This window comes from Caretta caretta, chromosome 9 (genome assembly GCF_965140235.1).
Source record: "Caretta caretta isolate rCarCar2 chromosome 9, rCarCar1.hap1, whole genome shotgun sequence".
Classification (NCBI taxonomy): domain Eukaryota; kingdom Metazoa; phylum Chordata; order Testudines; family Cheloniidae; genus Caretta; species Caretta caretta.
This window is the reverse complement of record NC_134214.1, coordinates 5,575,070-5,590,170: the sequence shown is the minus strand read 5'-3', so window position 1 is coordinate 5,590,170 and position 15,101 is coordinate 5,575,070. Positions and strand designations below refer to the sequence as shown.

At 59.3% G+C, this 15,101-nt stretch overlaps 1 protein-coding gene across 1 annotated transcript; it reads right to left on the bottom strand.

The window, feature by feature from the left end:
• Positions 1–4,522: 4,522 nt before the first annotated feature.
• ZDHHC19 (zDHHC palmitoyltransferase 19) lies at positions 4,523–13,960 on the bottom strand. Its single transcript, XM_048864222.2, has 9 exons — positions 13,815–13,960; positions 13,378–13,499; positions 11,641–11,780; positions 10,526–10,698; positions 10,105–10,210; positions 9,356–9,441; positions 8,274–8,436; positions 7,748–7,811; positions 4,523–4,744 (listed from the first exon to the last, which is right to left on the bottom strand). Exons 1-9 carry the CDS (start codon positions 13,958–13,960, stop codon positions 4,617–4,619), a joined length of 1,128 nt encoding a protein of 375 aa, XP_048720179.2. The 3' UTR covers positions 4,523–4,616.
• Positions 13,961–15,101: the final 1,141 nt, after the last annotated feature.

Below are 15,101 nucleotides of genomic sequence, written 5' to 3'. Positions count from 1 at the left end.
GAGCAGTAAAGGCCGGGGGGGAGGGGGAGATGGCAGAAACCACCTCGCACTGTGGGGTGCCCATCCCACCTCCAAGCCCGAATCGGGCTGATGGTACCTGTGCATGTTTAGAGGGACCAGTGGGGCGCACTGCGCACGGAGGCCAGCTTCTGCTGCTTCCTTAGGACTCGGGAGGACACCCCACGTCTCTGTGATCTGTGCAGATGGACTCTGTGCAATGCCAGACGGACTCCCGGGCCAAGTGCCCCCGGTGTAACAACGGCCCCAGTACAATGACATGGGGGTGGGGAGTGGATTTGCATCAACTCCATGTCTCCTGTGACAGCTCGACCCTAGCTCCTGCTCTCGCTCATTGACACTGGATCCCACCCATGGCCAATGCCGCCCGTTACTCCACCCCTGGAGCGAGCCGGTCTGCCAGGCCATCACCCCCCAGCCTTCATCCACACTCGCTTGCCCTAGCGGCTCCCCGTGGCTTTGTAGCTGCCCCGCTGCAGCCCGTCTGACTACAGGGCTGAAGCAGTGTCTCCTCATTCACACTCGGCGGCACGTGGCACATTTGGGGCACTGTCAAAGATGAGCTGGGGTCAGTCTGAATGAACTCCCCTGGCCTAGATGCAGTTACTCTGGATTGGCACCAGTGTAACTAAGACCAGACTTTGGCCCTTTGATGCCAGCTCAGCTCTTGGAAAAGACACCCTGGAGAGTGGGCAAAGCCCTCACAAACCTGCTGCAGGGGGCGGATCGGTTGTTTCACCCTCTGAAATGTCTCTGCCCCTGTGAACTGACGATCAAGCGAGTCCCACAGTGGTTTGGCATGAGCAGGTTCCCCTGCCCAAAGCCAGGATCCTAGCCTGACATGATTCCCTTTTGAGGAGTTTGCGGCCATACGGCGGTCTCCTCTGGTCGGAGGTTCACACCTGTACTTGGACAATTCAGTCCTTCGTTGAGAGGGCTCCCAGGTTCCTTGTTCTCGCTGAGGTCTTGCATAGCAGCATCTGTGAGTCAGGCCTCTGCTAGGCTAGGACACTCCATCCCATCCTGGGACAGAAAGACCTGGCCTCGGTTGCATACACCTGCCCCGCCTCGGTGCTGGATGACAGCAATGCGATACACCTGGGCATGCAGCCAGCCGCCCTTAGGAAACGCCAGCTTGTCCTCAGAGCTGCAGCTCAGCTCAGGAACACAGGTGCTGCAAGGACATCAGAGCAGGCCACTCCCTAGAATAGCGAGTCAAGTTCAAGGCCTCAGTCCTTAACTTCATGGTGCCCAATGGCCGGGGCCCAGGATGTCTAACGGAGCCAATGAAGAGTGGGGTCGACAACTCCCCACCATCAGGGGACATTTGTCCAGGGGACAGAGCTTCCTTGGGGGCTGGCCCCCGGCTGTGGAATGAACTCCCTCAGGAACTAAGGTGCATCACAAACCTCCCTGCTGCCTGCCCCAAGGACCAGGGGCATGCTGAAGACGGTGCAACATCACTTAGTCTCACTGCTGAACTTGGGTGATGTGGGGTGAAAATCCCACTGGGCACGGGGCCAGCACCCCACAAGTCCTTCCTGCGCCCCAAAGGCAACAGAGGCGAGGCCAAGTGAGCGTATGGCATGTACATTACCGACAGTTGGCCGTCCCCGCTCACACCCGCTAACTGATGTGTAACTCACAATGCCAGAGAGCCGCACTGGTGCTGGATGGCCTACGCGTCGCCTGTCCCCCACAAGCAATGCCTGGCTCAGTCCTGGCAAACTCACAGCAGCAAATACGTTGCCTCCACAGAGGATAGCATGGGAGGTCTCCACTGAAAGTGTGTGACTTATCAATGTTCATGATCACAGTGTGATGTGTGTACGGGTAATCATTAAGAATAAGGTCACTGTACTGAATTTTATGCCCATACAGTCTGAAGGTTAAAAGGAGTCCCCAGGCAGTGATATCACTTGGTGATGGTCTAGTCATGCGGGATGGGGTTGCCGGTGACGTAACGTACAGCTCAGTTGTCTACCCTGGCCCCATCCCCGAACAGCCAATGGAAAACCATCAAAGCCAACATCAAAGGCGCGAAAGCACTTGGAGGTGAAAAGGAAACGTTGCACCCGACAGAGGGCCCTTTGTGTGTGAATAGGGACGAAAGCCTGTTTCAGTAACACACCGAGTGGGGAGAGGTCCTCTGCCCCCATTCATGGAGGAGGCAGCTCGCTGAGCGGGGCTGTTCAATGACCATTTGGATCCTGGTTCCCATGAGGCCAGCCAGCTCTGCAACAGCCTGAACGTTGTGGGGAAACCTTTACGAGCTAGGAAAGGGAACTATGGATAAGTGTAGGGCCTAGTTCGCGGTGGGCGATTTTGTTTTGCATTGTAGCCGTTTGTTTCCATCACTCTCTCTTGTTTCGAGTGGAATCTCCTTAAATAACCCTTTGCTGGTTTCATTACCAGTGTTGAGTGTCCCACAGGAGCTGTGGGCTAAGGTAAAACTGGGGCACGCTGCTCCCCTAGGGGCAGAGGATCTGGGATTTCGGTGATTAGCTGGTGTCAGGGGCTGGGTAGCACAGGGGAGGGATTCAAGGGGATTTGGGGAGTAGGGTCACCCCTTGCTGGCAGGGCTGGGCTGGCCTAGCCCAGAGGAGATTGCTTGAGTGGCTGAAAGGCAGGCGGGGTTAGGGAGCTATCACAAGAGAGATGCCCTCAGGCTGGAGGCAGTTGGGGGAACAGGGTGACTCAGTCCTGGGTACCCCGAGCTCCGTCACACTCCCCACTCCACACGCGCCCCATCTCCAAGTGGGTAACAGAGGCTGGATGCTGCCGGGGGCACCCATCCTGAGGCGGAGAAGGCTGCGAACCTCTGGCAGGAGACGTCTGGTGAAACCAGCTTAACAACCAACCTACCACTGGGAGCCTGGCCCAGTGAGGGCCCCCCCTCCCTCCCTGCAATTCTGGAGCAATGCCCGGGCTGGGGAAGACGAGGCTGCCTGCCCAGCGCAGAGGAGCTGGAAAGCGGAGTGCGATTCCAGTGCCCGAGGTGCCTCCTCCCTGCCAGCCCCGCCTGCCTGTGCACACGCCCGCCAGCCACTGCAGATAAAGGCAGCTGTTCACTATCGAGACACAGGGCATGTGGGGAGGGAAGGGGGCTGGCAGCAGTTCTGGGGGTGGGTGGGGTGAGGCAGGAGGTTCATGCCACAGGCTGGATCCTACACCTGCTGAAGTTAATGGGAATTCTCCCTCTGGCTTCCAGGGGCCTCGGATCAGGCCCTGCCTGGGCTGGGGCCGTCTGGTGCCTGCAGGCAAAGGGCAAGGCGCGCCCAGCTCCTGCAACCACAAAGCTAAGCCCAGATCCCCCAGCGGCTGCAGGCTGCCCTAGCTGGGCTGCTGTCAGCTGACGCCAGCTGCGGGTCTGGCCCCAAGCCCTTGGCTCCCTAGCGATTACTCTGGTCTCTGTAGCGTTGGCTGCGTGGAACTCGCTGTACCCAGCTCCAGGGATCTGGGTGTGAGGCCCAGTGGGACCCTCCTGCGTGTGTAAGAACAGCCTCTCCAGCTAGCTTCCCTTCCTGCGCAGGGCGACGCCGGGGGGTGGGAGCTTTGCCACCCTCCGGCCCACGGGACACGTGTTGGGCTAATGGGCAGCCAGGTTCTGGTTGGCTCCCGTGCCGTTCCTACGGAGCACGGCTCGCTGGGGCCCGCAGCGTCCCAGGTGTAGCCGGCCCACTGCTTCAGGGTGGCGCTCAGGCCTGCGGAACGGGCCCAACTCATCACAGGACTGGTGGAGCGGCACCTGCTGCCGCGAGATCTTCAGCCCACCTCCAGCGCTGCTGCCACAGCCCACGCCAGGCAGGCCCCCCCGTAAGCTGAGCCCTGCGGGGAGGGAAATGAAACCCAGAACTGGGAACAGAACCGTTGTGATGAACGGGTGGAAACTGCAGCACGCTCCCCGCAATGACTCAGCCCAGGGCACTGGCGACTGGGCTGCTCCTGGCCTGCCACGGCTGCCCCCGTCTCTGCCCTACGTGATCAACGGAGCCACCCCCCCCCCCCCGTTGGTGCTCCAGAGCCCCCCCTGGTCCCCCTCAGCCAGAGAGGAGTGGCAGATACGTGACTCAAGCCAATCTCTCTGGCCACCTGGTGCCACCCCGCCCCTGCCTCTGGGGCTGGATGAGCTGCCTATGCAGCTCCTCAGAGCCGGGAGTGAGACACGAGGTGTGCCAGGCAGAGCAGTGCCACGCACTAGCTGCCAGGGACCCGGGGGGGCTGAATTTTGCCCTGCCTGCACTGCAGCTGCTTCAATAATTGACGTAACAAATGTCGAGCTGATTTTCCCATCACGCGCCCAGCTCCATGCCTCGCCCTCTAGCATCGTCCTCCCAAAGGCACCCCCAGCCAGGGCTCGCATGCACAAGGGCGGGGTGGTGGTGGGGTGGTCTAGGCAGGCAGAAGCCGGGCAGGGCACCAGCAGAGGGGAGCTGCCCCTGCAGGCCAGCACCAAAATGCCCATCATTCTGAGGTCTTAGCCGCTGAGACGTGGACTGAATGCTTGGGGATAGAAACTTTATTCATCAGTTTGTCCAGGGTTTTCTCTTGGGGAACCTTTGTACCTGGAATACAAGGAGCTGCCGTCAGGGGTCCCTTTAAATTTCAGACACTGAAAGGAGCGCGGCCGTGGGCGAGACCACTCTGCTGCTGATGTGTATTTGGGATTTCCAGTGCGCACCTCCTCCGCCATCCGCCATCGCTGGCCACTCAGCCATGCCTGGGACTGGAGAGAAGAAAGCGGAACAATGAGTCCCAGCGAGGAGCAGCTCCCGCTTGTCCCCTGGAGAAGCCACGGCCATCAGCAAAAGAAAGCGGCTCCTGCTGTCAGAGCAGGGCTGGATTCTAGTCCCCTCTCTGCCACCCGTCCCCTGCATGGTCTTCGACAAGTCCTTTAGGGCCTGGTTTTCCTGAGAGCTCAGGGCCAGGTTTGCAAGGGCTCAGCGCCCAGCGGGCTGAGCTCATTTGAAAATCTGGCCCCATTTCGATGCTGAAATGGGAGCTGCGCACTTTTGAAAAGCCTGCTTCCCAGCTCTGCTGAGCACCTGACCAGGGCAGTGGCCGTTCAGCCACTCGGTGCCCATCTGTGGCACTCCCTGCACCCCCTCCTCAGGGGAGGGGGCAGCTCAGTTAACGTTCATCACAGAGCCTTTAACCAACAGGCAGAACTGGCAAAAAGAAAAGGAGGACTTATGGCACCTTAGAGACTAACCAATTTATTTGAGCATAAGCTTTCGTGAGCTACAGCTCACTTCATCGGAGGCAGAACTGGGAAATCACCGAGCCGGGAGCACAGGGCCTGGGACCCTACGGAGACCTGGCTGGAGCAGCTGCACTCAGGATCATTTACTAATCATTGATCAAAGCCATCATTACTGGGACTGTCGGGACGGTTTCATGCTAAGTCACCGTCTTTGTCACCCCTTTGCTTTGTATACAGATGCGTTCAGTGCTGAGGGGAGTTCTACGAAAGCCTGGTCATTAGCAGTGAGCTAAATATTCTGCAATAAAAAGCCATAAAAATCCACATTTTCCAGCAATTAACAAAAAACGCTGAATGCTTGTTTCCCTAGTCACAGGATGTACAGGTGTCAGTACAGCACCATGAATCACAGGGTTGGAAGGGACCTCAGGAGGTCATCTAGTCCCACCCCCTGCTCAGAGCAGGACCAAACCCCCATAGTTGCCCCAGATCCCTAAATGGCCCCCTCAAGGATTGAACTCACAACCCTGGGTTTAGCAGGCCAATGCTCAAACCACTGAGCTATCCCTCCCCCCGTAGCCATGGCTTATTGATATGCGGCAGAACCCTGTTTGTCCGAGCCTCCATTATCTGGCGCTCCGTATTACCTGAACCGGGGCTGACAGCCCAAGCCCCGGGTGGCAGGGCTCTGTCTGACAGCCCCAGGCAGGAGGGCACGGGCGGTCAGTCCTGGCTAGGTTAATATGAAGAGCCGGATAATGGAGGCTTGGATAAACGGAGTCCTACTGCATGGTATTATTTTTTAACAAAACGTAAAAGCTAAAGATTCTCTGTAAAAACACAAATTCCGTGTTTTTCCGCAGCAAATGGCTTTCACATAGAAGGTCTGCAAACAGGACATTCCACCCAGTAATGTATAAAACCAAGATCAATCTGCTAAACGCATCTTGGTGTTTTGCTGTCTTTAAATGCTTTCAGAGTGACGTCAGTTTAACAATCACCTTTCTGCCTGCACATTTTCCTCCCGTCACGGTTACCAAAAGCCCCTAAAGGTGACCAGAATTTGTCTATTTTCTTTATACGTCAGTTTCACCACTTCCCCTTTATAGCTTATTTAGTCAGATTTCCTTTTCTCTGCTGATTGTGTGAGTCCTTCACACAGCAAAGGGGGAGCAGAAACATTTAAAAATAGTTAACTGTGATTGTAAACCTCTCAAAAATAGCAGGAAATGTAGGTGGGTGGGCTGAGGATCTGAATTAATTTAGAATAAAAAATCCATCCTTACTAAGGGGGACTTCAAACCAGTGCAAATCTCCAATGTGTGTTCATGTCTTTTCTACTGTCATTAGAGTCCGGTCGGTCTTGATTAACTTTTTGTATTACTACGGTCCAAATCAGATGGTGATTTATAACATATTTGTTAAAGTAGATAGTTTTAATTTAATAAACACTGAACATTTGCTGGCAAAAAAAAAAAAAATTCTAAACCTGTTCTTGTTAAAATAGATTTCAGTTTTTCATTGGGTGAATTTTTCTGGCCTGTGCTATGCAGGACATCACATTAGATGGGCACAATTGTCCCTTCTGGCGTCTCAATCTGTGAGTTGGAGCTGGTAGAAGAAAACAGCAAACAGTTCTGTGAAGATCGTCCAATTCTTTGAAAGGGTTTTCAGTACATTTCGAAGTGTGGGACAAAGTGTTTCCCAGGATGGAACTGCGTCGGCCAGCGCTAGCGGCAGGGGAGATGCTCCAAGCATTGCTCTGACCGTTTGTATTGACATTTTGCATTGGGTTGCTGAAATGCCAACAATTGCAGCAAGAAATCAAAACGAGGAAAATGCCAACCAGGCCGGCCTTGAACGGGGCTGACGAACCTTCCTCCAAGGCTCATGACAGCTACTCACATGTCCCCAGTGGAAAAGAGACACAGCGATGTCTGCGACATGCCTGGTGAGTCTTTTCCTTTAAACACGAAAGCCTCAGCCTCTGTGTCGTTGGCTGGGACTTTTCCCATCTTTGTCTCAACCTCCCACCATCCTTATTGCCCGCTGAAGTGCCGAATGGCAAAGGAAAAGCCTCAGGGCTACAAAAGGCGAGTCAGTGTGCCCTAGGGGATAGACCATTGGACTGGGAGACATAGGCTCTATTTCCAGCTCTGCCATTGGCCTTTGATACATCACTTCCCCTCTCCGTGCCTCAGTTTCCCTGCTGTACCATGGGGATGAAGATACTGCCCTCCTTTGTAAAGTGCGCGGAGAGCTGCTGGTGGAAAGCACTAGAGAAAAGCTAGGTTTCATTCCCATTGTGAACCGGCTACCCCTGGAGCATTGCATGGGTTGTAAGTTCTTTGGGACAGGGACCATTCTGGCCCACACTGAAGTCAATGGGAGTTTTGATTTCAGGGGGCGGGGGCAAGATTTTACCCCTGGACTTTGTGCATGTGTGTGAAGCCCCAGAGCTAAGCCCGGAGGAAAGCAGGGCTCTGGGGGTGCCGCGCAGGGTGAGAAGCGGGAGGTTCTGCTCACCTCTCATCGCCGTGTTCGCCTTCCTCTCTGGGCTTGCCGGGCACCAGGTCCTCTTGGCGTCAGCCTGTGGAGAGATGCACTGAGCCATCAACCACGAGGTGCAAACAGAAAGGGACACCCGCCCCCTGCACTGGTGTTGGCATCTCCCCCATACCCCCCCACCCCCGCGGCTTCAACAGGTGCTAAGGGCAGCCGCACCTCTCAGGAGACCACCCATGCTGCTGATGCTTCCAGGCATTCCTGGGTCTATGGTGCCAGCCTGAGGGCAGGGAGCCGGGAATGCGAGGGTGTTCCATGGTGCTGGGCTCAGGGCCTGGAGCCAGGCCTCCCTCACTCCGGCCAGGGAAAGGGGTGCAGGTTCCAGCAAAGAGAGGTCTATGCAGCTGGTCTTGTGACTGCCTCCAGCGGCCACTGGTAAACCTGGCTGAGCCCTCCCCTCCGGGGCAGGCTGCTCTTAAGACCTGGCTCCCACAGGGACCCTGCCCTGCAAGAGGCTTTCCACGGCCGAGAACAAGTAGCCACACACCTTGGCTGCTCTCCCCTGGCCAGGCACGTCCTGGGGGCAGCGGTGGGATGAGAGTCCAGCAGATGCTGTGTTCAGACGTGACATCTGGGGAAGGAGCCGGGCCACAGATGCCTTCCTGCTTCTGCAGGTCGCTGCCTTTGGTTTGGCGGCTCGAACCATGTACCTGGAGGGGCAGAAGGCAGCTGCTACCATGCCCCGCTGGGTCACAGCAAGCCAGCTCTGAAGGCAGAGCCCCAGTCGATGCAGACAGAACCAGGGATGGCTCTGATCCAAGACCCACGATAGTGGAACCCCAGCTGTTCTGGGAATGGTGGTGAATTGGCCCCTGCATGAGTGCTGAGTCCAGAGCGCGGCTCTGGGGCAGCCCAGCCTGGGAGCCAGAGAGCCACAGTGTGTCCACAAAGGATCTCCTTTTCAGCCAGTGCAGCTGAGTCCTGCCTCGTCTCTGCCAGGCAGCAGGGTACAGGCGAGTGTGTGATTCCCAGAAAGGCCAGCGGGGAGGCCACCTTTTCTTGCAGAAATCCCCCCTTGGAGAGTCACCGGTAACACTCTGCTCAGTACCGCATGGTGGGGGATGGATCACTGGGAAAGCCCCTCAGCAAACAGCGTGGCTCCTGTCCAGGGACTTTTCCTGGGAAGTGTGCACACGGCCACTTTGATCACTCGTACGCCCCACACCCTCCCACCACCCCGGGTTGGTGCTTGTCTGCTGAGATTGGAAGCTCTTCGGGACAGGGATCAATGCCTCGTATACGTTTATACAGCGCCTAGCACAACGGGGCCCCGATCTTGCCTGGGGCCCCCGGGCGCTAATGCAAGAGAATATGTACAAGATTCCAGGGAGGAGGCACTGGTGGTTGATTACTCAGCCCAGCCGCTGCAGTGCTTAGAGTGGGGGCCTCCAAAGGCTGGTCCATCCAGGGCTGCGATGCCCGTCCCCGCCCGGGCTGGGGTTCGGGATCGCAGCCGATCGCCTGCGTTCTCAGCACGCCCCGACACCCCCAGCTGGGAGCAGCCCAGCTGGTCCCCCAGCCATGGGATTGTGAAAGGAGGGGGGGGCTAATCAGGGGCCTTGCACTCACTTTGGTCCCTGTGGGGCACACAGGGCCGCGTACCAGTTCCTGGCCCATCCCAGGTCGAAGGGATTCGCTCTGCCCGCCTCGCGAAGCTGGGGACAGAAGAGACACAACGGCGGGAGCTGGGGACGGGGCTCTGGGACAGGAGGGACACAGCGTTGGCACCTGTACCCGCTCTAGTTTCAGAGGCAGGAACTGGCTAGAGAGTAACCAGCTGGGGCGGACGATGCTTCGCCGCCGGCACATGTGTCAGCGTGAGGAAGACGACCCCAGGGCCACGCCTCCGAGGCGCTAAATTGCAATGCTGCCTTGCAGCCATCAGCTGCATCCTGGCCGGATTGGTGCAGGGGCTGTGCCCTGAGCATGGCTGGCCTAGCCCCTCCTGAGGGCAAGCCTCCAGCCCTTGCACCCACCAGCGGCCCTGATGTCCCCCCCCAGGCGCGGCCTGGAAGGGACCCAGCCTCACACACATGCGCCTTTGATGCAGGCCTGAGCAGGCAAGAATCCCAGTGATGGGAAAGGGGGTTGGGGGGGGAGTCCATGCAGCAGAGCTGCAGGATCAGGCCCCCTTGCATGCACATCCCATACGCACGCACATGTATCCATGCACACGTACACACGTATGCACACATATTGGTTTCTTGGACAGATTTCCCATGACTAAAGCCTGGAGCAGCTTTTACCCTCTGGTTCTACCACTGCCAGCTGCTGCTCACATGCCCTGAGCCCCAGGCTGGGCTCCCTCCTCCCCGTACCTTGAGCTCATAGGTGCGTTTAGCCAGAGTGATGAAACTGGCCTGGGATCCCACCAGGATCAGGAGGGGCAGCAGGTAGAGAGCGGCCGGGATGGTCACCATGATGCTGGCAGCAGGAGATTAAGGGAAGGATATAAAGCCAGGTCTGGACAGGATTGTGCTCCTGCTGAGGGGCGAGTCCTCGGCCTGCCCACTGAGTGTGGGACACAGCCTGTGTGTGTGTGTGCATGTGTGTGGCATCCTGGTGGACCACAAAGATCAGCCCCAGCCCCCTGGAGCTCCACAACTCTGGCCTGTGTGGGGTGAAGCTCAGTGTGTGTGCATAGTGCCGGCTGCATGCCCAGGGCTGGGTGCTCTGTGCCGGCTGCGTGCCCAAGGACCCGTGGCAGGGGGAAGCCCTGGCTCATCTCTCCAAGGATACGCACAGATCTTTTCGGCGCCGTAGGCCTGGTGGAAGTTGAGCACCAGGTAGGTGATGCATGAAGCCAGAATCACCACGTTGTAGCTGCACAGGAAGGCCACGAACAGGAAGAAGAAGCGGAAGTTGCGGCAGCCAATGCAGTTGTTCAGCCACTTACAGTGGTGGTCGAACTCCTGGGTGTGCAGGGAAAGTGCCCGACATCAGCGCTGCCCATGTCCCCGCTGGGCCACTGCACGGCCCCCCTCCAGGGGCAGCTGCAGCTGTTGGCCCAGTGCCGCGGTGAGCCAGCCTGTCCTATGGCTAGTGGGGAAGTGGGAACAGGCATGGGAGGACTCCCCAGGGCAGCGTACGTGGCTGTGAGTCTATGGAGCTGCAGATCTGTGTGTGCAGGTGGCTGTGTTTGTGTGGCGTGTGTATAGGGCTGTCTGCGTTTGTGTGGCGTGTGCAGAGGGGTGTCTGGGCGGGGTGCGGATCTGTGTGCAGAGGGTGTCTGGGCGGGGTGCGGATCTGTGTGTGCAGGGTGTCTGTGTTTGCGTGGCGTGTGCAGAGGGGTGTCTGTGTTTGTGTGGCGTGTGCAGAGGGGTGTCTGGGCAGGGTGTGGATCTGTGTGCAGAGGGGTGTCTGGGCGGGGTGCGGATCTGTGTGCAGAGGGGTGTCTGGGCGGGGTGTGGATCTGTGTGTGCAGGGTGTTGTGTTTGTGTGGCGTGTGCAGAGGGGTGTCTGGGCGGGGTGCGGATCTGTGTGCAGAGGGGTGTCTGGGCGGGTGCGGATCTGTGTGCAGAGGGGTGTCTGGGCGGGGTGTGGATCTGTGTGTGCAGGGTGTTGTGTTTGTGTGGCATGTGCAGAGGGGTGTCTGGGCGGGGTGCGGATCTGTGTGCAGAGGGGTGTCTGGGCGGGGTGCGGATCTGTGTGCAGAGGGGTGTCTGGGCGGGGTGTGGATCTGTGTGTGCAGGGTGTTGTGTTTGTGTGGCGTGTGCAGAGGGGTGTCTGGGCGGGGTGCGGATCTGTGTGCAGAGGGGTGTCTGGGCGGGGTGCGGATCTGTGTGTAGAGGGGTGTCTGGGTGGGCTCGCAGGCTCCCAGGCCAGGGTACCGAGCGCAGCCCCGCCAGCCTCACCTCCACGCAGACGTTGCAGCAGGGGCAGTGGAAGGTCCGTGGCGGGCAGTAGTAGTGACACTTCCGGCACCAGTGCAGGTCGAAGCGGCTCTCCTTGACCCGAAGCGCCCGGATCACTAACTCGGCCCGGCCCTCGGCCCCTGGCTCAGGGAGACACAGCGCGGAGTGAGACTGTTCTCCCAGCGACAGGGCCTGCCCCGATGTGCATCCAGCAAAGCACCGATGGGAGTGAGGAAGGTCGCAGATTATCCCCTGGACCCTCTGCCCAGCCGCAGGACCCAGCGCCCAGCCCTAAGGACGCAGCTGGACCCAGCTGTCTCAGTGGGAGGTGCTAGGCAGTCCTTGGAGAAGCCGGCTGTGGCCCATGTCCAGGCTGGGGGGCTGCCAGGAGATCTGTGGTGCTAGGAGGCGGGTAAAGTGGGGATGGTGGAGGGCAGGGGACAGTGGCTTGTAGTGGAAGGCCACGGAAATCCCACCAGCGCTGGCAGGGAGGCTCGGAGACCTCCCGCCTTGTAGCTGGTGTGTGGGGAGTTTGGAGGGTCTCAGCCTGGCTCCTAGGGGACACCCATGCCCGTCACACACCCACCACTGCCGGCACTGGCTGGGCACGGGCTGAGCCCTGGGCTGGGCCTAGTGGGGTGCTGGCACGGCCTCTGCCCAGGCTGCGTGGGCTCCTGTGGGCATATCTGCCTCTGGCGCCGCCCGGCTGGCCCCTTGCACCAGCACAGCCTCACTGGAAAACAAAGCCAGCTTGGGACAGAGCTGTTCCAGGCCTCCTGGCTCCCAGGGCCAGGGAAAGGCCGTGTTCGCAGGGAGGCTTGGTAACCAGATCCCCCCCTCCAGGCCAGGATGTGTCTAGACCCCTGGGCTGCAGGAGCAGAAACTGGCAGCTGCGCTGGGTGTGACTGGTCTGGCTGCGTGCCTGCGGCCCGCACCTGTACGCCTAGGGATGCTCTGTTCCGCTCAGCGCAGACCGCTGCAGTCACACGTGCTGTGCGCCTCTGCGGGGACTTTACTTTGGTTCTTTCTTGCTTCAGTTTTTCCCTCCCGCTCTTTCTGACTCATTGCCGGCAGCTAGGGTGCCAGCCCTGCCATGCTGCAGCGAGGCCCAGGACGGCCCTTAGTCTGTAGTGGGGAGGTGCTGCTCAAGCCAGGAGCAGACCACCCCACCCGTGTCGGAGCATTGCTCGGGGAACGTAGCTCTCGTCATTGAAGGGAACGACAGAATGTGCCTGTGCATCCTGCCCTCTGCTGGATGTAGAAGTCACTGCTCAACAGTGTGTCATAGACCCTATAGTGCTAACAGCTGCAGAAGAGTCTCCCCAGCGCCAGTGGCTGAGGCTGTGCTTTGAGGATCTGAGCTCGCGCCTCGTCACTAACACCTAGTTCCCAGGGGACAGGGATTTAATATGTTATTTTTGTCAAGCAGATTTGCTCATTGCTGGCTTCTGACCTCCGTCTGTGCAGCCGTGGCTGGGTAAGCGGCTCAACGGGGGGCACTGGGGGCCAGTCAGGTGCCCGTCCCTGTCCTGCCCATAGGCTAGGCTTCTGCAGGACCCAGGGAAACCCCAGGCTGTGACTTGAGGCATCCCAGCCTGGGAGCTGGAGTGCCAGGGAGAACGGCAGAGCCCTCAGGAGAAGGCCAGCCTTCACAGCAAAGACCATCTGTCCCTTCTCTGCCTACAGGGCCCAGCTGCCTGGCCCTCCCCTCGGGAGCCTGGGCCATGCTCCTGTTACCTCGGTGAAGGATCCCAGGGTCCGTGAAGCTGGCCAGCAGGAGGTTGGCCACGGCTGGGATGAAAAGGATGCCTGCGACCAGGGGGAAAGCCAGGGACACGTGGACGGCCAGCCAGCTGCATCTGAAACGGAAGGAGAGGGGAGGGTGGTAGCCCACAGCCAGCGAGCTCCGGGTGCAGCTCGGACGCTAAGCAGGGGGAGACCTGCTCAGTGCTTGGAGGGCAGAGAAAGGTGCCAGCAGGGGTGGGGTTGGGGGCTGCACCCTCAGGATCTGCCGGCACCCAGAGGAAGGGGAGATAGAGGCCACGTGGGGCCATTGCACATCCCTGACCCTCTTCCTAAGGCCAAAGAGGTTGCTAATGCTGGTGTCCTGGGCAGATTCCCTCCTGGGCCTGGGTTTGCGCTGGCCTGAGCCCGGGGCAGGCTCCTTCGCTGACCTGTCCGCTCCTGCTGGGGGGGAAATTCCCGGCCAGCCCACGAGCACTGAGGCTGGCAGCTCTTGGGGCTCTTCTGCTGGCCAGAGGCTGCCGTGGGCGAGTCTCCACTGCCCCAGGGTCCACGGACGTGTGCTCACGCCAGCCATGCAGACATTCCCGCTCGGCCCCTCCTGCCTGGGGGTGGGGCTGGGCTTTGAGCCCACGTCGCACCGACAAAACACGAGTACACGTCTGTGGAGCGGGGGGGGAGGAGTGCCCCCAGGTGCCGTGGAGTCGGACCCAGTGAAAATAACACGGGGGACGGGTCCCAGAGTTTTCTGACCCTCAGGGAAGGACTGATCTGGTTTCGGGTGCCAGGGTTCGTGTCCTCTCTGCTGCGGCCCATCCCTAGCAGGAGTGGACGGCCCTGCCCCAGCTGTCGGGATAGATGCCGTGGCGGAGTTAGGGGCTCAGTGCGTGTGTGGGAGAGACGGGCTTAGAGCAGCCCTGAGCTCTAATCCCGACTCCGGTGCTGACGCCGTCTGAGCTGGTCCCTGACCTCGCGCTGGTTCCACACCTCAGTTTCCCCGTCTGTAAAATGGGGCCAACCCGCCCAGCTGTGCAGGGGGCTCATTGGCGCTGGCTGGTGTACAAGGGCCTAGGTCCAGAGGCTGAGCGCTCTGCCTTTCAATGTTGACTCCTGGGGCATTTGCTCGCTGGCTACTCAGATCCATCTACAGCTGGCAGGGCCACCCCAGCATGGCTCTGAACCTGACGCAGACACCGTGCGAATGAAGAACTCTCCCCTACCTGGCTGGCTCCCCACAGGCCTTGGGCCTCTTGACACCCCAGGGGGCTCTGCCCCATAGCACAAGCTGCTCTGCCTGTCAGGGGGACGGGCTCAGGTGCTGGGGAGCATCTGCTAAATTCATCAGGCCCATCCCAGCCCTCTCTCCATGCCCAGCAGTGCCTGGCACTCTGGGGCCTCACCCCCACTCTGCAGCCGGACGCCCTCTGTCCTCGCTGCCCTTCAGGAGCCGTAATTCCTGCCTGGAGGAAGGGACCGGGCGGCCATTACAGCCCCTGGTGCTGCTGAGCCAGTGGGGGTTCGAACCGGCAGCCCTGCTTACGGGAAGGAGAAGAACAGGCTGCTCAGGCCCATGAGGGAGCTGAAGTGAAAGGAAGCGAAGAGGCTGGGCAGGACCCAGTGTGGCACCCCCCTGGCAGGGATCATGGTGGTGGCTGTGTGAGCACCCAGCACTGCCAGGGTTCTCCGAGCACCCCCGGAATCTCCCCCCCCCCAGAATG